The 16,048-nt window shown below is 43.2% G+C and overlaps 1 protein-coding gene across 3 annotated transcripts; it reads right to left on the bottom strand.

The window, feature by feature from the left end:
* Nucleotides 1-240: 240 nt before the first annotated feature.
* Nucleotides 241-15,349, bottom strand: LOC306929791 (syntaxin-16-like). 3 transcript variants are annotated; one of them, XM_079510465.1, is made up of 11 exons: nt 15,198-15,349; nt 14,365-14,503; nt 11,279-11,369; nt 10,801-10,908; nt 8,899-9,039; nt 7,331-7,493; nt 6,267-6,355; nt 5,111-5,254; nt 3,126-3,206; nt 2,244-2,368; nt 241-2,209 (listed from the first exon to the last, which is right to left on the bottom strand). In XM_079510465.1, the coding sequence occupies exons 1-10, from the start codon at nt 15,247-15,249 to the stop codon at nt 2,267-2,269; spliced, it is 1,110 nt and encodes a 369-aa protein (XP_079366591.1). In that variant the 5' UTR covers nt 15,250-15,349; the 3' UTR covers nt 241-2,209; nt 2,244-2,266. The 3 variants fall into 3 exon arrangements, with proteins under 3 accessions (XP_079366591.1, XP_079366590.1, XP_079366592.1); XM_079510464.1 differs by having other exon boundaries at nt 241-2,368; XM_079510466.1 differs by lacking the exon at nt 15,198-15,349 and adding an exon at nt 14,849-14,868 and having other exon boundaries at nt 241-2,368.
* Between the last annotated feature and the right edge of the window lie 699 nt (nt 15,350-16,048).

The raw sequence follows: 16,048 nt of genomic DNA, 5'->3' as shown, positions 1-16,048 counted from the left end.
ACCTCTTAATTATTTGAAGTCATTAAAAAATAAATATTTTCTATTTTTACAGGAAACAGTAGTATCACATCCACGAAAAACAAAACGCCATCAGCCTTCAATATGTGCAAACTGCAAAAGAGTTTAAAAAGGTAGCAAATTATATGGGCGGTCCAGAGAACAAAAATAGTCAAGTGTTAAAATAGTGTTAATAATAATAAAGGCATGAATATTAGAATGAAACAAATAGGCAGCCGTTAGTCAAAATGAATGTTTTTGTTGGGGTATTGAATTCACAACCTAATGGCTTCAGTTTTCCAGAAAAAATAAAAAGCTTCCTTTCTTACGAGGAAATATGAAAGCAGAACAAATGTATATAATATATTGGAATGCATTTGTAGAATAAATAAAAGATGTGAATGATTCTCATTTACAAACAATTGTCACAACTTTTTTCCCCACAAACATTATGCTTGCAATGATCTTCTTCGACTGACATTTTTCCACATGAGAAATATCACAGTTCATGCTCAGAAACCAAGCAAAAAAAATGCTCATGTTTAAACAATAGTATCATCATAAGAGAGTAATGCAGCGTGTCTCCATGAGACAGCGGTCCTTCGACATTAGTCTTGCGTAGCCAGATGATCAGAGACCTCTGCGTACCCATATATATATATATATATATATATATATATATATATATATATATATATATATATATATATATATATATATATCTATTATCTGGTGAAATCTAAATTCAATATTTGGGCTAGAACATCTGTGAGAAGCAGACAAACCTATAGTCCAGTAATAATGTAATTTGACCTCTAACTAATTGCAAAAAAAACAAACTCAACTGATTTTGCATCTTCAATATATCCTGAATAACAGAAAAAATGTTGCCTGGAATTGTCTGAGGGGAAAGTGTTGAAAATGGCCTGTACAGTATGGCCACCATTGACATCCTATTATAAGGCAATATTTTCTAAATTTCCTTATGCTTTAAGTAGCATGTGACATATCAAACTAGGGGGTTTTCATGATGCTGAATCCATTCCATGCATAAAACATAAATCATTGGGCTAAATTTGGCCAAAGCAACCAAACCAAATGTGATGATGTCAGCACATTTGGGCAAGTTGCTATGGCCAACTTTCCCCTCAGACAATTCCAGGCAACTTTATTTCTGTTATTCAGGATATATTGAAGATGCAAAATCAGTTGAGTTCGTTTTTTTGCAATTAGTTAGAGGTTGATCCTGTATTTTCCATAGATTTCCTGTACTACTATGCCTACTGCTTTGAATGCAAATATCACCGTCCCAATGTGTGAAGGCACCGCATTCAAGTCTTTGCATTGGTTCTGCAATGCAGTTTGTAATTTTTAACATTTCTGAACTACCGTATTTCTGCCCAGTTAGTTTTAGCCCCTACATTAAGATGTAGATGTCAAAGAGAGATGTCCGCCTACCGATACGGTAAGCACGGACATCTCTGTGAATCTTCTGGCGAGGCAAGACCCCCTTGGAACATTGTTGGAGTCATTAATTAATAAGTCAGTCACTAGTATGTCTGATGGATTGCGGTCAAGTCACATGAGACAGCAGACCAGGCTCGAACTGGAACAGCCTTACTTTTATTAACCCATTCTGGACGGGAACCCCTTTTGGTGTTTTAACTAAGCATTATGCTGTACTTTAGCTATTGAAAAATAGCAGATCTACAAGCTCATAGCGCGCCACCAAGTGGCGCGCTACGAGCTTGTAGGTCTGCTATTTTTTGAAAAGTCGTGAAAATGTGGCGCAAATCTTTGAATATATATTTCAGAGCGAACTTTTTTAACTAAAATATTGGCTTCTGGGTGGGGTCCCTGAAACTACATATTTTGAGATGGGGGGGTCCGTGGCCCAATAGAGATAATTCTGGGGGTCCTTGACATGAAAAAGGTTGAGGACCACTGACATAGAAACATGGGTTTTTCAGAAAAATGTTAGGATTTAGAAGCCTTTTTTTTTTGAATGGACCTCATGTCCAGAATGGGTTACGGTCATCCACATAACGTCCAGTGCAGTCTAGCCGGGGACAAGTTATGTGGAGTTCTTTCACATGGTGAGTTCTATGAAAGGCAGTCAGTACTGTTTTGACTACAGCAGAGACCCTCGTCCGAGTTCACGCAGATGCACATCAAACACACACACACACACACACACACACACACACACACACACACACACACACACACACACACACACACACACAGCAAAAGCCGGAGGAATGAGGAATTAAAACTTTGTTCCAAAAAGAATAATTATTAGAACAATGACTATGACAAACAGGATCAAAATGACCAGCATCTTTCTGTTTTTCTTCTGGTACTGTTCAGCCTGCAAGGAAAAATAGCAAAAAGAAAAACACAAAAAGTCAAACACTGTATTGAAAATACTGCATTTCCACCGTTTATACCATATCTTTGTGCTGCACTCTACCATAAACACACGTTTAAACTAGATACTGTAAATGAGAAAATAATTTGAATGTATCAATGTTGAGCAACTGCATGGCTTATTTCTAGCCTTAATGTTACCAGAAACGGTTCTTTTTATGAGATATTTTGGTTTAAAAAGGTAGATAAAGTTATGTTCCCAGTCAAAAGTTGCTGAAACACGCAATTCGAAATTAACTCATTCCATGCCACGGGACGCCTTCGGGCGCCTTTCCCGTGACGCCCTCGTTGCCACGTGACGCCTTTTTGAAAAAAATATAAAAATATATATATATATAAATATATATATAAATATACAATATTATTTTTGTTTTGTTTTTCTTTTTAATCCATATTTTGAAAATTCCTCTAATCTGGTGTGCAGGTGATGACATTCACATGACATGCACAATAGAATTTCAATTTCTTTCTTTTTTTTTTATAATGGGCTTTGGTTGGGCACTGAATGAGTTGTTAACAAAAAAAACGTCAAAAATCTCAATCTAACCCAAGAACCACAATGGCATGTGTAATTGTGTATTGTGTACTGTACATCCTTATAATCTGTACAGTATAAACAGGGGAAACATAAAAGCATAATCACATGTCAAGGATTAATTAAACGTTGAAAACTAAATGTGACGCTAGCTTTACAGTACCTTTTGTAACTGTTTCAAGCCCTCGTCTGTTTTAACACAGGCCTGCTCCACGTTGAAGTCAATTCTGTCAAGTACGGTGCCCTAAAAGGAGAACAAAGTCATGTTAAACAGTGGAAGAGCATACTTCATATTTAATCATAATTAATTATACAAGTAATGTAATATAATGATTCTATTCCAAAGTGGCCTTGACGTACAGCATTTACTTTTTCAAAAATAGCAGATCTACAAGCTTATGAGCTTGTGAATGTATATTTTCTATTTTTGAATAGCCAAAGTTTAAAGTAATTGTTAATAGGTTAAAAATCTAAAATGACAGTGTCACAGAGACGCTTTCCCGGTTTTTAATGGGTTAAGCAAAGCAGTATTAGAAATGTGTCTTGATGGTGTTGACAAAAATACAAAAATGTTTTCTAGTGAGGCGAAAAAGTCCAATATTCCGGTTCACAAATCTTTAAAAAATGTCAGAGCTTATGGTAACCAAGTGGGATTCATATCGGATATAGCGCTATGAGCAATACAAACTGCCGGCGCACATATCCAAACGCACCTATAATGTAAACCCAGGGGTCATGAAACATACTCCCCTTCTCAATGCATAGAACAGGGCTGGGCAACTGGCGGCCCGGGGGCCACATGCGGCCCCCACCTTCACTTAATGCAGTCCTCAGGTTAATGTCAGAATACTGATTATTATTATTATTATTGGTTTCAGCTGTTTACAATTCTACGACATGCAAAACATGACTCACTGTAATTACTTCAGTCTAAATCAGTAGCTCATTGCTCAACACAAGTATAACTAGAAAAAGTGCCCTTCTGGGCACAGGTCTCCACCAGGAGGATAGGACTGTGTGAGATGTTTGGCAAAATGTTTAGGAGTAATATAAACATGTTTGCCTTTGATGGCAATTGGATGATTTGAGGCATTTTGTTCCAAAAATGTGTTTTGCAAAAATCAACCTGTTGGTGGCGCTATAACAGGCCAATGTGAAAAGGGTGGGATATATTCCTCAGCCCAGTAAGAAAATGTGTGAAAGATTTCACGTAAATTGCATGCTGCGTTCATGATTTGAGGCTTTTGTTCAAAACGGGGAAATCTTGCAAACTGTGAAAGCCAATTATAGCCAATTAGGATGGAATATGAAATATCGGACAGATCCGACTTGAGCACATGACCATAGAGATACTGTGTAACGATTTGTGAGATTTTTGGACAGAATCTGGAGGAGTAATATCAAAAAATGTGTTTTACAAAAGTCGGCCTCCTGGTGGCGCTATAAAAGGCAGATGCGGAAAATGCAGGTCAAAGGTTTGTCCTTGGCCTCTAGGGAGTGTGCATGCAACGTTTCACGCAGATCGGTGCAGTTTTAGGTAAAACGTGTGAAAAGCTGCCTCATGGTGGCGCTATAACAGGCCGTTCTGGAAAATGCGGGGCAGAGGTTCATCGTTGGCATCCAGGGAGTGTGTGTGCAAAGTTTGGCATCGACCGGGTTAACGGTGCCGGAGATTAGCTGTACACAGACGGACGGAAGGAAGGACGGACGGACACACACACGGACGGACGGACACACGGACGGAGTGCAAAACATACTCTCTCCCCATGCCTTCGGCCTGGTGGAGACAATTAAAGGCATTTGAAATTACATAAAAATGTTAATTTTCAGGATTCCAATTCAAAAATAGCAAAAATTCAAGATTTCAATTCGAATATAGCAAAAATTGCCGATCTACAAGCTCAAAACACGTCGCGCTGCGACGCGTTTTGAGCTTGTAGATCGGCTATTTTTGCTACGACAGTGATATATGGCCCTAGGGAGTGAGTGTGGAAATATAGTGGCCCTCTCCATCGTCAAAGTTGCCCACCCTTGGCATAGAAGAATCATTTGAATTCAGGGGGAAAAAAACAGTACCGACTGATCCATCAGGTGCTTAACCTGCTTATGGCCAGTGCCGTAATTGACGTAATGACTCAATAACATTACCTGTTCCACTACCATTGTAGCCAAGTCCCGAAAAACCTCATTGAGGTCTGAGATGGACTGCACTATTTGACGTATCTCCCTCTCTCGCTCTTCAACCAGGACTGTGTTCTGCTCCACCATCATTAGCTGGTCATCTGTGAAGCCCTAAAAGCAGCGAGTGGAAGAATAATCAAAGTTTGTGATTTAATACATTAAAATAGGGTAACAACAAACAATGGTAGGCTGTCACATTATTAACGGTGCAGATGAGATTCTGGAGCAAGTGGCTATCCCATATCTTCAAAATCTGGGACCCAACGCCATCCTCCAGGATGACAACCCTCGCCCCAGGCTCATCACTGGGTACCTCCAGAATTTGGGAGTGGAGAGGATGGAATGGCCTGCCGTGAGTCCAACCTCAAACCAATTTTGGGCCTGCTGTACGTGCTAGAATGACCAACAGAACCAAGTTGACCGTCTTGCAACAAAACCTGTTTTTTTCAAGTTCAAGTTTCAAGTTTATTGGTCATTTAAAATAAACTCGGGCAATGGGATGCCATCCCACAACAAAATGTGTCTAGGTTGGTGAGCAGCACGAGGAGGTGAGGTGGTGTCAACTGCCAAGTTGTTGCGGCTGCGTTTGGATCTTCCAGACGCTACCGAGTTCCATAACCGAGTGTAAAATTGATAAAGTGTAAAAATGGCCAATATGTGTTGTTTTTTTCTTTATTACTGAGGGAGAGTGCAATCATCCAATCCACTAAGCAACTCAAATAAAAGCAAGGGTTGAATACCAACCATTTTGCCATTTTGGCACATTTGTGGGGGGCGCTACCCACACATTTAGCTGTGTTGCTCATTCCACGAATTCATGATCCTTGCATGCTATACCTCATTGTAAAGGTGACTAATCAGCGATTCAAATTATACAAAATACAATACCAATTGGTATTATTAAAGTGCAGAAATAATAGACCAAACTTTAGTTTCCGAACTTTGTGTTCCGAGTTTTAAATGTCTTCTCCTTATAGAGCGTCGCAGTCCCGCCCCCTTGAGAGACCCGGAAAAGAATTCCCCGTTCATTTTCCTCTGACTGCGACGCTCTATAGAGAGGTCCAGAAGATGGTGCTATGGTTATTAATATTTATCTTCAAATATTTTTCACGTGCTTACTCACCCTGTCATACAGAGCTAAATCTTCATCCTCCTCCATGAGAGGTCCCGAGTCAAAAAAGTGCTTTGACCTCTCCTCGCGATTCTTCATACCTGGAAAACAAACACTGAACACTGAAATCCACAACTAGGTGTGTGTTTATTTTACGGCATAGCACGGGAGGTCAAGAACCTCTTCACATCAGGTGGTTGCCTCTGCTGAGTGCATTACAATCATTTGATAATTCCAGTTATACCACTTAACAGTACCAAAACATAATAGCATTTTTGGTTGGACATTTTGCACTCAAAATGAAAAGGTTATGAGATAACAAGTTATACATATGTAACCAGATTTGACTGAGAGCCTGCCATCGCGCAAACTCCAGCTTTTCACCAGAGAAAAGCTCAAACTGAACAACCGATATGTCAATTTGAAGCTATGATTCCCTGCTTTCATAAAACATGAAAAAACAAAAATTCAAAAAAATCCAATGGCAGTCCCACACAGTCACATATGACCTAGTAACAAAGGATTGGTCAATTATCTTTTAAAACTAGGTGAAGCCATAAGTAAGCCATGGTTATATCATCACTCACTATTATCTTAAAAACAATGTCAGAATTATTATTGTTGCAAGACCATGCCGGTTTCTGAAGTGAATTGTAGTGGTGGATTTGAGTTAAAGGAGCATTCAGTGATTTTGGTGATTTGGACAACCACCCGGTCCGCCCGGTAACACAATGTGCACATGCACACGCTCTACAGTGGGGGGAAGTGCAACAGGCCAACAGCATGTGCCCCCACTCGATCATGATTGGAGGAAGGCCCCTCTCATCCTGATTGGATGAAGGCTTTGCCACCCGCCACCAAAACTGAAACTAGGGTTTTTTGACCCCAGGGGCTCACTGGGGACAGGGAGGAACTCCTTATATGGTCAGCACACTCTATGGTAGGGAGGATTATCAAAAAAAAAAAGAAAAAATAAGTGATATTTGAATTAAGTCAAATCACTGAATGCTCCTTTAAAAGGGAAAATGGAAATAACATTTGATCAAGTCCTTCATAATGCCCAGAGGAAGCCTTACGTTTTAGGTAGCCGGACTGTGTGTGTCTAAAGTTGGTGGACAGGTCCTGCAGGTTCTGGGCCAGAGACGACACCACGTTCCTCAGAAGCCTCTCCTCCTGCTCGGTGCAGTGACCGCAGCGGGCCTGCAGGCCCGTCACGGCCCGCTGACATCGATGGAACATCTACCAGGAGGAGGTTTTCAAAAATGCACATTTTTTAGATCGGTGAATACTGGAGGAGGTTTTCAAAATGCACATTTTTAAGATCGGTGAATACTGGAGGAGGTTTTCAAAATGCACATTTTTAAGATCGGTGAATACTGGAGGAGGTTTTCAAAAATGCACATTTGTAACAGCTTCCGCGCCATTGCCGACGATTAAAGTCAATTGAAGCTTAATTTTGATACTGGCGCTTAACGCCATTGCCGACGGCCTCCGGCAATTGAGCTTTTATAGCGCGTTCGATTGCTCGAGCCAAAATGCTACTCACGTTAGCCGGTTAGCTAGCTGTGTTGTTAGCACAGCATTGGATCGCCCATCTTAGATCGTCGTCGCCATAAGCATCCATTCTATCCATTTCTTTCAATCGCCTGTAACTCCTATTCCTTGTCCCAGATGGCATTTTTGGTCAAAACAGCGTTTCTTTGACGGCACAGAGCTGACAATCTAGAGCTCTCCGGAGCTCCGGCCTGGATTCACATAGTAAACAAGGCCCATCCAGCTGTGTGAAAACTCCTAACGTAGAACTACCGGTTGTGGACCGGAAATGGCGGATTTTCAAAATAAGAGCTCAAATTAAAAAAATGCTGGCGTGAATTAGATCCTAATTTTTCAATAAATGATAGCGGTCTAAGTGTTAAGATCGGTGAATACTGGAGGAGGTTTTCAAAATGCACATTTTTAAGATCGGTGAATACTGGAGATTTTCAAAATGCACATTTTTAAGATCGGTGAATACTGAATACTAGGCCCGGACGGTTAGCTCAACCGTCTGGGCACCTAAGGCTGCCAAGCCAGCCGGACGGCGTGCCGCGGGTTCGACTCCTGAGCCCCACGGCCTTTGCCGCGTGTCACTGCCCATCTCTCTCCCCCTTTCCTGTCGGTCTACTGTCACTATCAATAAAAAGGCACAGAATTCCCCAAAACAAATATTAAAAAAATTATTAATACTGAATAAAAGTAAAATAATATATTTCAAAGGATTTTTGTTATAATAAAAACAAACAAATTTAAGAAATGCCATAAATAAAAAGAATACAAAAATGTAACAAGTAGTGAAAATCACTGATGAAACGACGCACTGCGCACTTGTAGAGCTGCTAATTTCACTCAAACGCTTCCTACTGTACGTCCTAGCACTAAAGCTATAATCCAGGACTTAATTAATAAAAGAATATATATTTTGGCCATGACAGTTTAACAACAAGCATACAAGTAGCATTATCTGTGGTTGGAGGTGTTCTGCAGCTTGCAATTACCTCTCTACGCCAGGAGAGGGAGATGACGGACATAAAACATAAAGGGTTGGAGCTTTACATTTACAATTATTTCAACGGCTAATAATATGGCCTCTTGTAAATCACTATACCTGTGTGATCTCCTGAGTGGTGATTTCTATGGCGTGTTCTTCCTCGCTGCTGTCGTCCAACGTGGGGCGATTCATGTGCTTGTCGTGAAGTCCCGCCAGGTCCTTCATCTTCTGCCGGACCCGTGTGATTTCATACTGAATCTGAAAAGACAACGGCCCGTCAGTCAGTTCGGCTGCATGGCAGCACATCCACTATCCTATCCACTAACAGATCCTGAAGGTGAACAATTTGACAGCCCCCTAGATAAGACTTTGAAGCTATTCACTCAGTTAACCTGAGACACAAGAGCACGTACACGGAAATAGTAAACTATACGTCCAAAACGGTTACTTGTCGGGATTCACATTAGAAAACGGGAAAAGTAGCTGTCAGACAAGCTCAGAGCTTTCAGAGCTACTTTTGATGCCATTGTGTGACGCTGTGGTATTATCAAGTAGGGCGTTAATTTAAGAACAATATGGAGGCTTCAAATGTCGTCTAAAGAGTTTAGGCTAGTTCAGAATATCATGGTGGTGCAAGAAGTGCCGTACTTCGGCATGGCACTGCGTTTGTTCGTTTGCTCCACATTGATGTTATTATGTTCTTGTTGACCTGCCTAACTTTGTTTCTGCAAGGGCGCCTGCTGGCCTAGCGGTCCAGGCGCACGCCACATATAGGCTCTGGCCTGACGGCGCGTCGCGTGTTCGAGTCCCGTTCATGACCACCTTTGCTGAATTTCTCTCCCCTTCTCTCTCTCTACCTCTTTCCTGTCAGTCTTCACTTGAAACTATCAATAAAGACAGAAAAGCCAAAAACAAATCTAAAAAAAAAAAAAAAAAACTTTGTTTCTGCAAGAAGTATGCTGCAGCAGTGCAGTCTATACTGTACACCAGAGTCCTGCACGGGTCCAATTTTCGAAACCCGCACCCGGCCCGGCCCGTCAATCATCAGTTCCGCAAACCGCCCGTTACCAGTGATTTATATAAAACTCGAAACCAAATCCGCCCCGCCCGTCAAAAATTGGACCCGTTACCCGTTCGTATCACAGGCACCGATAGCTATAATTGACTTTATTTCATCTAACACCGCATGTGGTGGTGGTGGTGGTGGTGGCGGCAGTGCGCTGCACACGGAACGGAAGACATGTAGTTGACTGAGGATACTGCTGCTTATTATCACAACATAAAGTTATATCACGATTTCGAACTAAATGGCATATTGGCATAATATATCAACAAGGAGAGGATGATAAAAAAAAAGATTAGCCTGATGAGTCGACCGTCTTGATCCAAGGATGTTTCAAACACGGTCATCACTCATCAGGCTAATCTTTTTTACTTTATTTACACTTACAGAGTGACGCATTAGGCCAACATTACCTGGGTTAGCTTTACATCTTGTGTTGAATGTTGGCATTATAATCCCTTGGTGTTTCATCAGCGCGAACGAAAATCACCAGGCTGCAGCCTGGTGATAAAAAAATAAACTCCACGCGTGAAATGCTACGATAAGGAAGCAAGGATTCGGCCGTGATGTCACTGCTATGCAACAAGGAAGTAGCACAGGGAAGCACAGCAGCAGAAACAGAACGCCATTATGAAGGACTCGGCAGTGATGTGACATCACTGACGATTCCTTGGGCATGTGACGGATCTAACTGGTCTCCGCTGTTGAGGAAAACCCCCAGCTCAGCTGCGGTTTATAACATGGTGCAGTCCGCTGATTCAAAAAGGTCACCCACCCGTGTTTCGTTGCGTCCCGCCCGCACCCGCACCCGTTATCTTATAAAAGTATATTTTCCGCCCGTTCCCACCCGTCAAACTCGGGTACCCACGGGGTATCCGACCCGGTGCAGGACTCTTCTGTACGGACCTGCCGTTGGTGATGAATAAACACCAGACCGTTTCACATCAGATCCTCACCTCGTCCACTCCGTCTACCCATTTGGGAGGCAGTTTTTTGGTGACGCCAATGGCAGCTTCAGGATCCAGACTGATCCCTGACACCAGAGCCATTCTGTCATCAGCCAACTTCAAGAAGAGAAGGAAAAACATCGTTTAAAAAGTAGTCATTTCAGAGACACTGTATATTACTAGTTACTACATGTAAAAGTTGACACTAGTTATTATTGGTTTAATATTCACTGTACATACAGTATGTTAAATTAACCTATCCCAACTATAACAGTGGGTGCTATTAAATAAGACCTTTTTTTCCATCTACAAGCTCAGCTCACAACACACCATGGCATCGACATGTAGTGAACTATTTTCTAATAATATATAAATATCTATTTTCGCTATATGTGGAAAATAATCCGGAAAACAATATTAATATTTGGAAGAATTTTGGAAAATTTTCAACTATGATGACATTCTCAAAATAGGTATGCCAGGTTACCAGCCATTTAAGGACCATCCTTTCATCTTGGAGTGCTCCCTCAGTCACGAACCCTTCAGCGAACACGTACTTTCGTACTGTAGATGGAAATCTGTGTGTTGTGTAGAAAAGACAGGTTGTTTTGTGCGTTGAAGAAGCCGACATGCACATGTGTACATACAGTATGTTACTATTTTTTTTTTAACTCTTTGAATGCTCTCTCGCACTCTTTATTATTCTTTGTTTGCTGCAGCTTGCTGTGTTTTAGTTGTTTTTTAATGTTATGCTATATCTATGCTGCTGCATTGTCAAGTTTTACTCTTATGCAACAATAAAGTACTACCTTTGTCACGGGGTAACCCGTGCCCTATATAGCCTACACTAGGACAGGGGTTCTCAACGTTTTTGGCCGGGGACCCCCGGAAATGCTTTGGCAATGTCTCGGGACCCCCACCCCGCCCCCTCCCGACCCCCAATATAAATTGACTGCTACAATAACCTTAAACCATTTTGGGCGGGAACCCCTTTTGGTGTTTTAAGCATTGTTATAATTTAGCTATTGAAAAATAGCAGATCTACAAGCTCATAGCGCGAGTGGCGCGCTACGAGCTTGTAGGTCTGCCATTTAAAACCTTTGCTTCTTTAGAACGCCACAACGGTAAGGCCCTCCGGTCTGCTTTTCAGATATGTTATAGAGCTCCACGAGACGCACGCGTGGAACTGTAGCACGTCCTCGGGCGACCTTTCTAGTCGACATGGCGCACGCGAACGTTCCACTACACCGAGTGGCGCGCTACGAGCTTGTAGATCTGCTACTTAAAACCTTTGCTTCTGTATAACGCCACAACGGTAAGGCCTTCCGGTCTGATTTACGGATATGTTATAGAGCTCCACGAGACGCACGCGTGGAACTGTAGTACGTCCTCGGGCGACCTTTCTAGTCGACATGGCGCGCGCGAACGTTCCACTACACCGAGTGGCGCGCTACGAGCTTGTAGATCTGCTACTTAAAACCTTTGCTTCTGTAGAACGCCACAACGGTAAGGCCTTCCGGTCTGATTTACGGATATGTTATAGAGCTCCACGAGACGCACGCGTGGAACTGTAGTACGTCCTCGGGCGACCTTTCTAGTCGACATGGCGCGCGCGAACGTTCCACTACACCGAGTGGCGCGCTACGAGCTTGTAGATCTGCTACTTAAAACCTTTGCTTCTGTAGAACGCCACAACGGTAAGGCCTTCCGGTCTGATTTACGGATATGTTATAGAGCTCCACGAGACGCACGCGTGGAACTGTAGTACGTCCTCGGGCGACCTTTCTAGTCGACACGGCACGCGCGAACGTTCCACTACACCGAGTGGCGCGCTACGAGCTTGTAGATCTGCTACTTAAAACCTTTGCTTCTGTAGAACGCCACAACGGTAAGGCCTTCCGGTCTGATTTACGGATATGTTATAGAGCTCCACGAGACGCACGCGTGGAACTGTAGTACGTCCTCGGGCGACCTTTCTAGTCGACATGGCGCGCGAACGTTCCACTACACCGAGTGGCGCGCTACAAGCTTGTAGATCTGCTACTTAAAACCTTTGCTTCTGTAGAACGCCACAACGGTAAGGCCTTCCGGTCTGATTTACGGATATGTTATAGAGCTCCACGAGACGCACGCGTGGAACTGTAGTACGTCCTCGGGCGACCTTTCTAGTCGACATGGCGCGCGCGAACGTTCCACTACACCGAGTGGCGCGCTACGAGCTTGTAGATCTGCTACTTAAAACCTTTGCTTCTGTAGAACGCCACAACGGTAAGGCCTTCCGGTCTGATTTACGGATATGTTATAGAGCTCCACGAGACGCACGCGTGGAACTGTAGTACGTCCTCGGGCGACCTTTCTAGTCGACATGGCGCGCGCGAACGTTCCACTACACCGAGTGGCGCGCTACGAGCTTGTAGATCTGCTACTTAAAACCTTTGCTTCTGTAGAACGCCACAACGGTAAGGCCTTCCGGTCTGATTTACGGATATGTTATAGAGCTCCACGAGACGCACGCGTGGAACTGTAGTACGTCCTCGGGCGACCTTTCTAGTCGACATGGCGCGCGAGAACGTTCCACTACACCGAGTGGCGCGCTACGAGCTTGTAGATCGCCACAACGGTAAGGCCTTCCGGTCTGATTTACGGATATGTTATAGAGCTCCACGAGACGCACGCGTGGAACTGTAGTACGTCCTCGGGCGACCTTTCTAGTCGACATGGCGCGCGCGCGAACGTTCCACTACACCGAGTGGCGCGCTACAAGCTTGTAGATCTGCTACTTAAAACCTTTGCTTCTGTAGAACGCCACAACGGTAAGGCCTTCCGGTCTGATTTACGGATATGTTATAGAGCTCCACGAGACGCACGCGTGGAACTGTAGTACGTCCTCGGGCGACCTTTCTAGTCGACATGGCGCGCGTGAACGTTCCACTACACTGAGTGGCGCGCTACGAGCTTGTAGATCTGCTACTTAAAACCTTTGCTTCTGTAGAACGCCACAACGGTAAGGCCTTCCGGTCTGATTTACGGATATGTTATAGAGCTCCACGAGACGCACGCGTGGAACTGTAGTACGTCCTCGGGCGACCTTTCTAGTCGACATGGCGCGCGCGAACGTTCCACTACACCGAGTGGCGCGCTACGAGCTTGTAGATCTGCTACTTAAAACCTTTGCTTCTGTAGAACGCCACAACGGTAAGGCCTTCCGGTCTGATTTACGGATATGTTATAGAGCTCCACGAGACGCACGCGTGGAACTGTAGTACGTCCTCGGGCGACCTTTCTAGTCGACATGGCGCGCGCGAACGTTCCACTACACCGAGTGGCGCGCTACGAGCTTGTAGATCTGCTATTTAAAACCTTTGCTTCTGTAGAACGCCACAACGGTAAGGCCTTCCGGTCTGATTTTCATATGTTATAGAGCCCAGCAACACCGGCCGACACCTCCAAGGCTTCCTGGGTGATGGCGAGGAGGAGGAGGAGGGCTGCCACGTCACCTCACAGTCCAACTGTCTGTGTACGCCTCTGCTGTGCCTGAGGGAGGCACGCGCACACACACACGCACGCACTCACCTGCCCAGGCCATTGATGCCAGACGACCCTCGGGCCAGGCACTGCAGCCTCAGCCTCTCCACGGGATCTGAACTCACACACAGACGTCTCTTGGCGTCCAGCGCCATCTCTCGGTCGTGCCTCGACGTCCTGGCCATGGCTGAACACACAGAGCACATTAATATAATGTGTAACATTATAGTGGATGCAGTTAGCTTAATGCTAATTCCGATTAGCATAGTTAGCTTCTTATCCATGCTACTGGTGACTGGTTTAGCACAATACAAACTCGGACTCATTACATAACATGCAAATCACACCACCACTCAATATAAAAATAAAACGTTGTCTTATAAAAGCAGCATATACTTTGTTTACATTCAGACCCATGGCTTTGTACAACTACTGGCCAAAGTTGAAGTTCATATAGTTGTAAAACATTCACCATAAAAGCCAAAATCGCGACAGAGTCAGCTATTCATTCATTACTAACTATTTCACAGACCTTGATGTGACTGTTAGCTGTGATAAAAGTAAACAAAGTGATGATGAATGACACGACACGAAACACACACGTAGGATGTAGCTCTTCTCACAACATTGACGACACAGGTCGGTTCTTTATAAACAGGCATTTATTGGGCATTCTTCTCATCCCTCTGCTGTTCCATGCCGTGAGAACTATGTTCACACAAAATAATAAACACATAAACAATCAACAAATTACGTCGCAATACATAATATTGATCAAACAAAGAAATACAAAACCTGTAGAAATGCGCGATGCGCAAGTGAACGTGTCCGTCAAAACACCACAATACAACACAACAAAGATAACTCTCAAATAATAATACCTCGTTGGCCGCTTGTTGTGTAAAGAGGTTCTTGATGCTTCTTGAGTTTCATACAGTCCTTTGAATGTCCTTTTGACCGTGTTTAATAACTTTAAACAGTTCAAACACACTACTCTGCTGCGAGTGTGCTTCCTTGTGCAGACCAGAGTCTGAATGAGTGAGAGAAATGTTTGTACCACCTGTGTGCAATGCCAGGCAATCATGCATCAATCAGTCAATCAATCATGGTCCAGTGTTGCTACTGACAGACAGGGAACTTGGTTCTGCCTCAGAAAGTTATCATCACATCATGTTTACATTTTTAACCTCATATGAAATCAATTATGAACCACATATTTATTATTGTATCATGACATTATTATGAATTATGCTTTATGAACTTATGACCATGAATTGTTGTATTTTAGCTATTTTAGTCTTTTTAAAGTAAGCATTTTAATAGCAGCACTTACATAGGAAGTCAGAGAAACGAATCAAAGAAAAGACCGTCATCTGCCAGTGGAATTCAGAACAGCGCCACAGCCCATCCACATGTATGAAGGCATATGCCTCTCCCCTCCTCTCCTCTCCCTCCTCTCTTTTTGAATGAACAGACAAAACACAACATGTTCATTAATGTTATTCTTCACAAACTAGACATTTTATTCATATTTAGAAAATGCAGAATCCAATGGCGTCGGTCTGGGCTCTCCACGCCGTTTGCAAAGGTCAATGGTCAGCAAAAAGACTGCCTCCTCTCTCCCCTCTCTCCACAGAAGTGAAAACAGACAGAACACACCTTTAAAATATGTTCCCTAACCCTATTCTTCGCAAACGAGACATTTTATTCATATTTAGAGCGTCCCAAATTC

Source organism: Electrona antarctica, assembly GCF_951216825.1.
Source record: "Electrona antarctica genome assembly, chromosome: 9".
Taxonomy (NCBI): Eukaryota; Metazoa; Chordata; class Actinopteri; order Myctophiformes; family Myctophidae; genus Electrona; species Electrona antarctica.
This window is presented reverse-complemented; position numbering and strand designations above follow the sequence as displayed.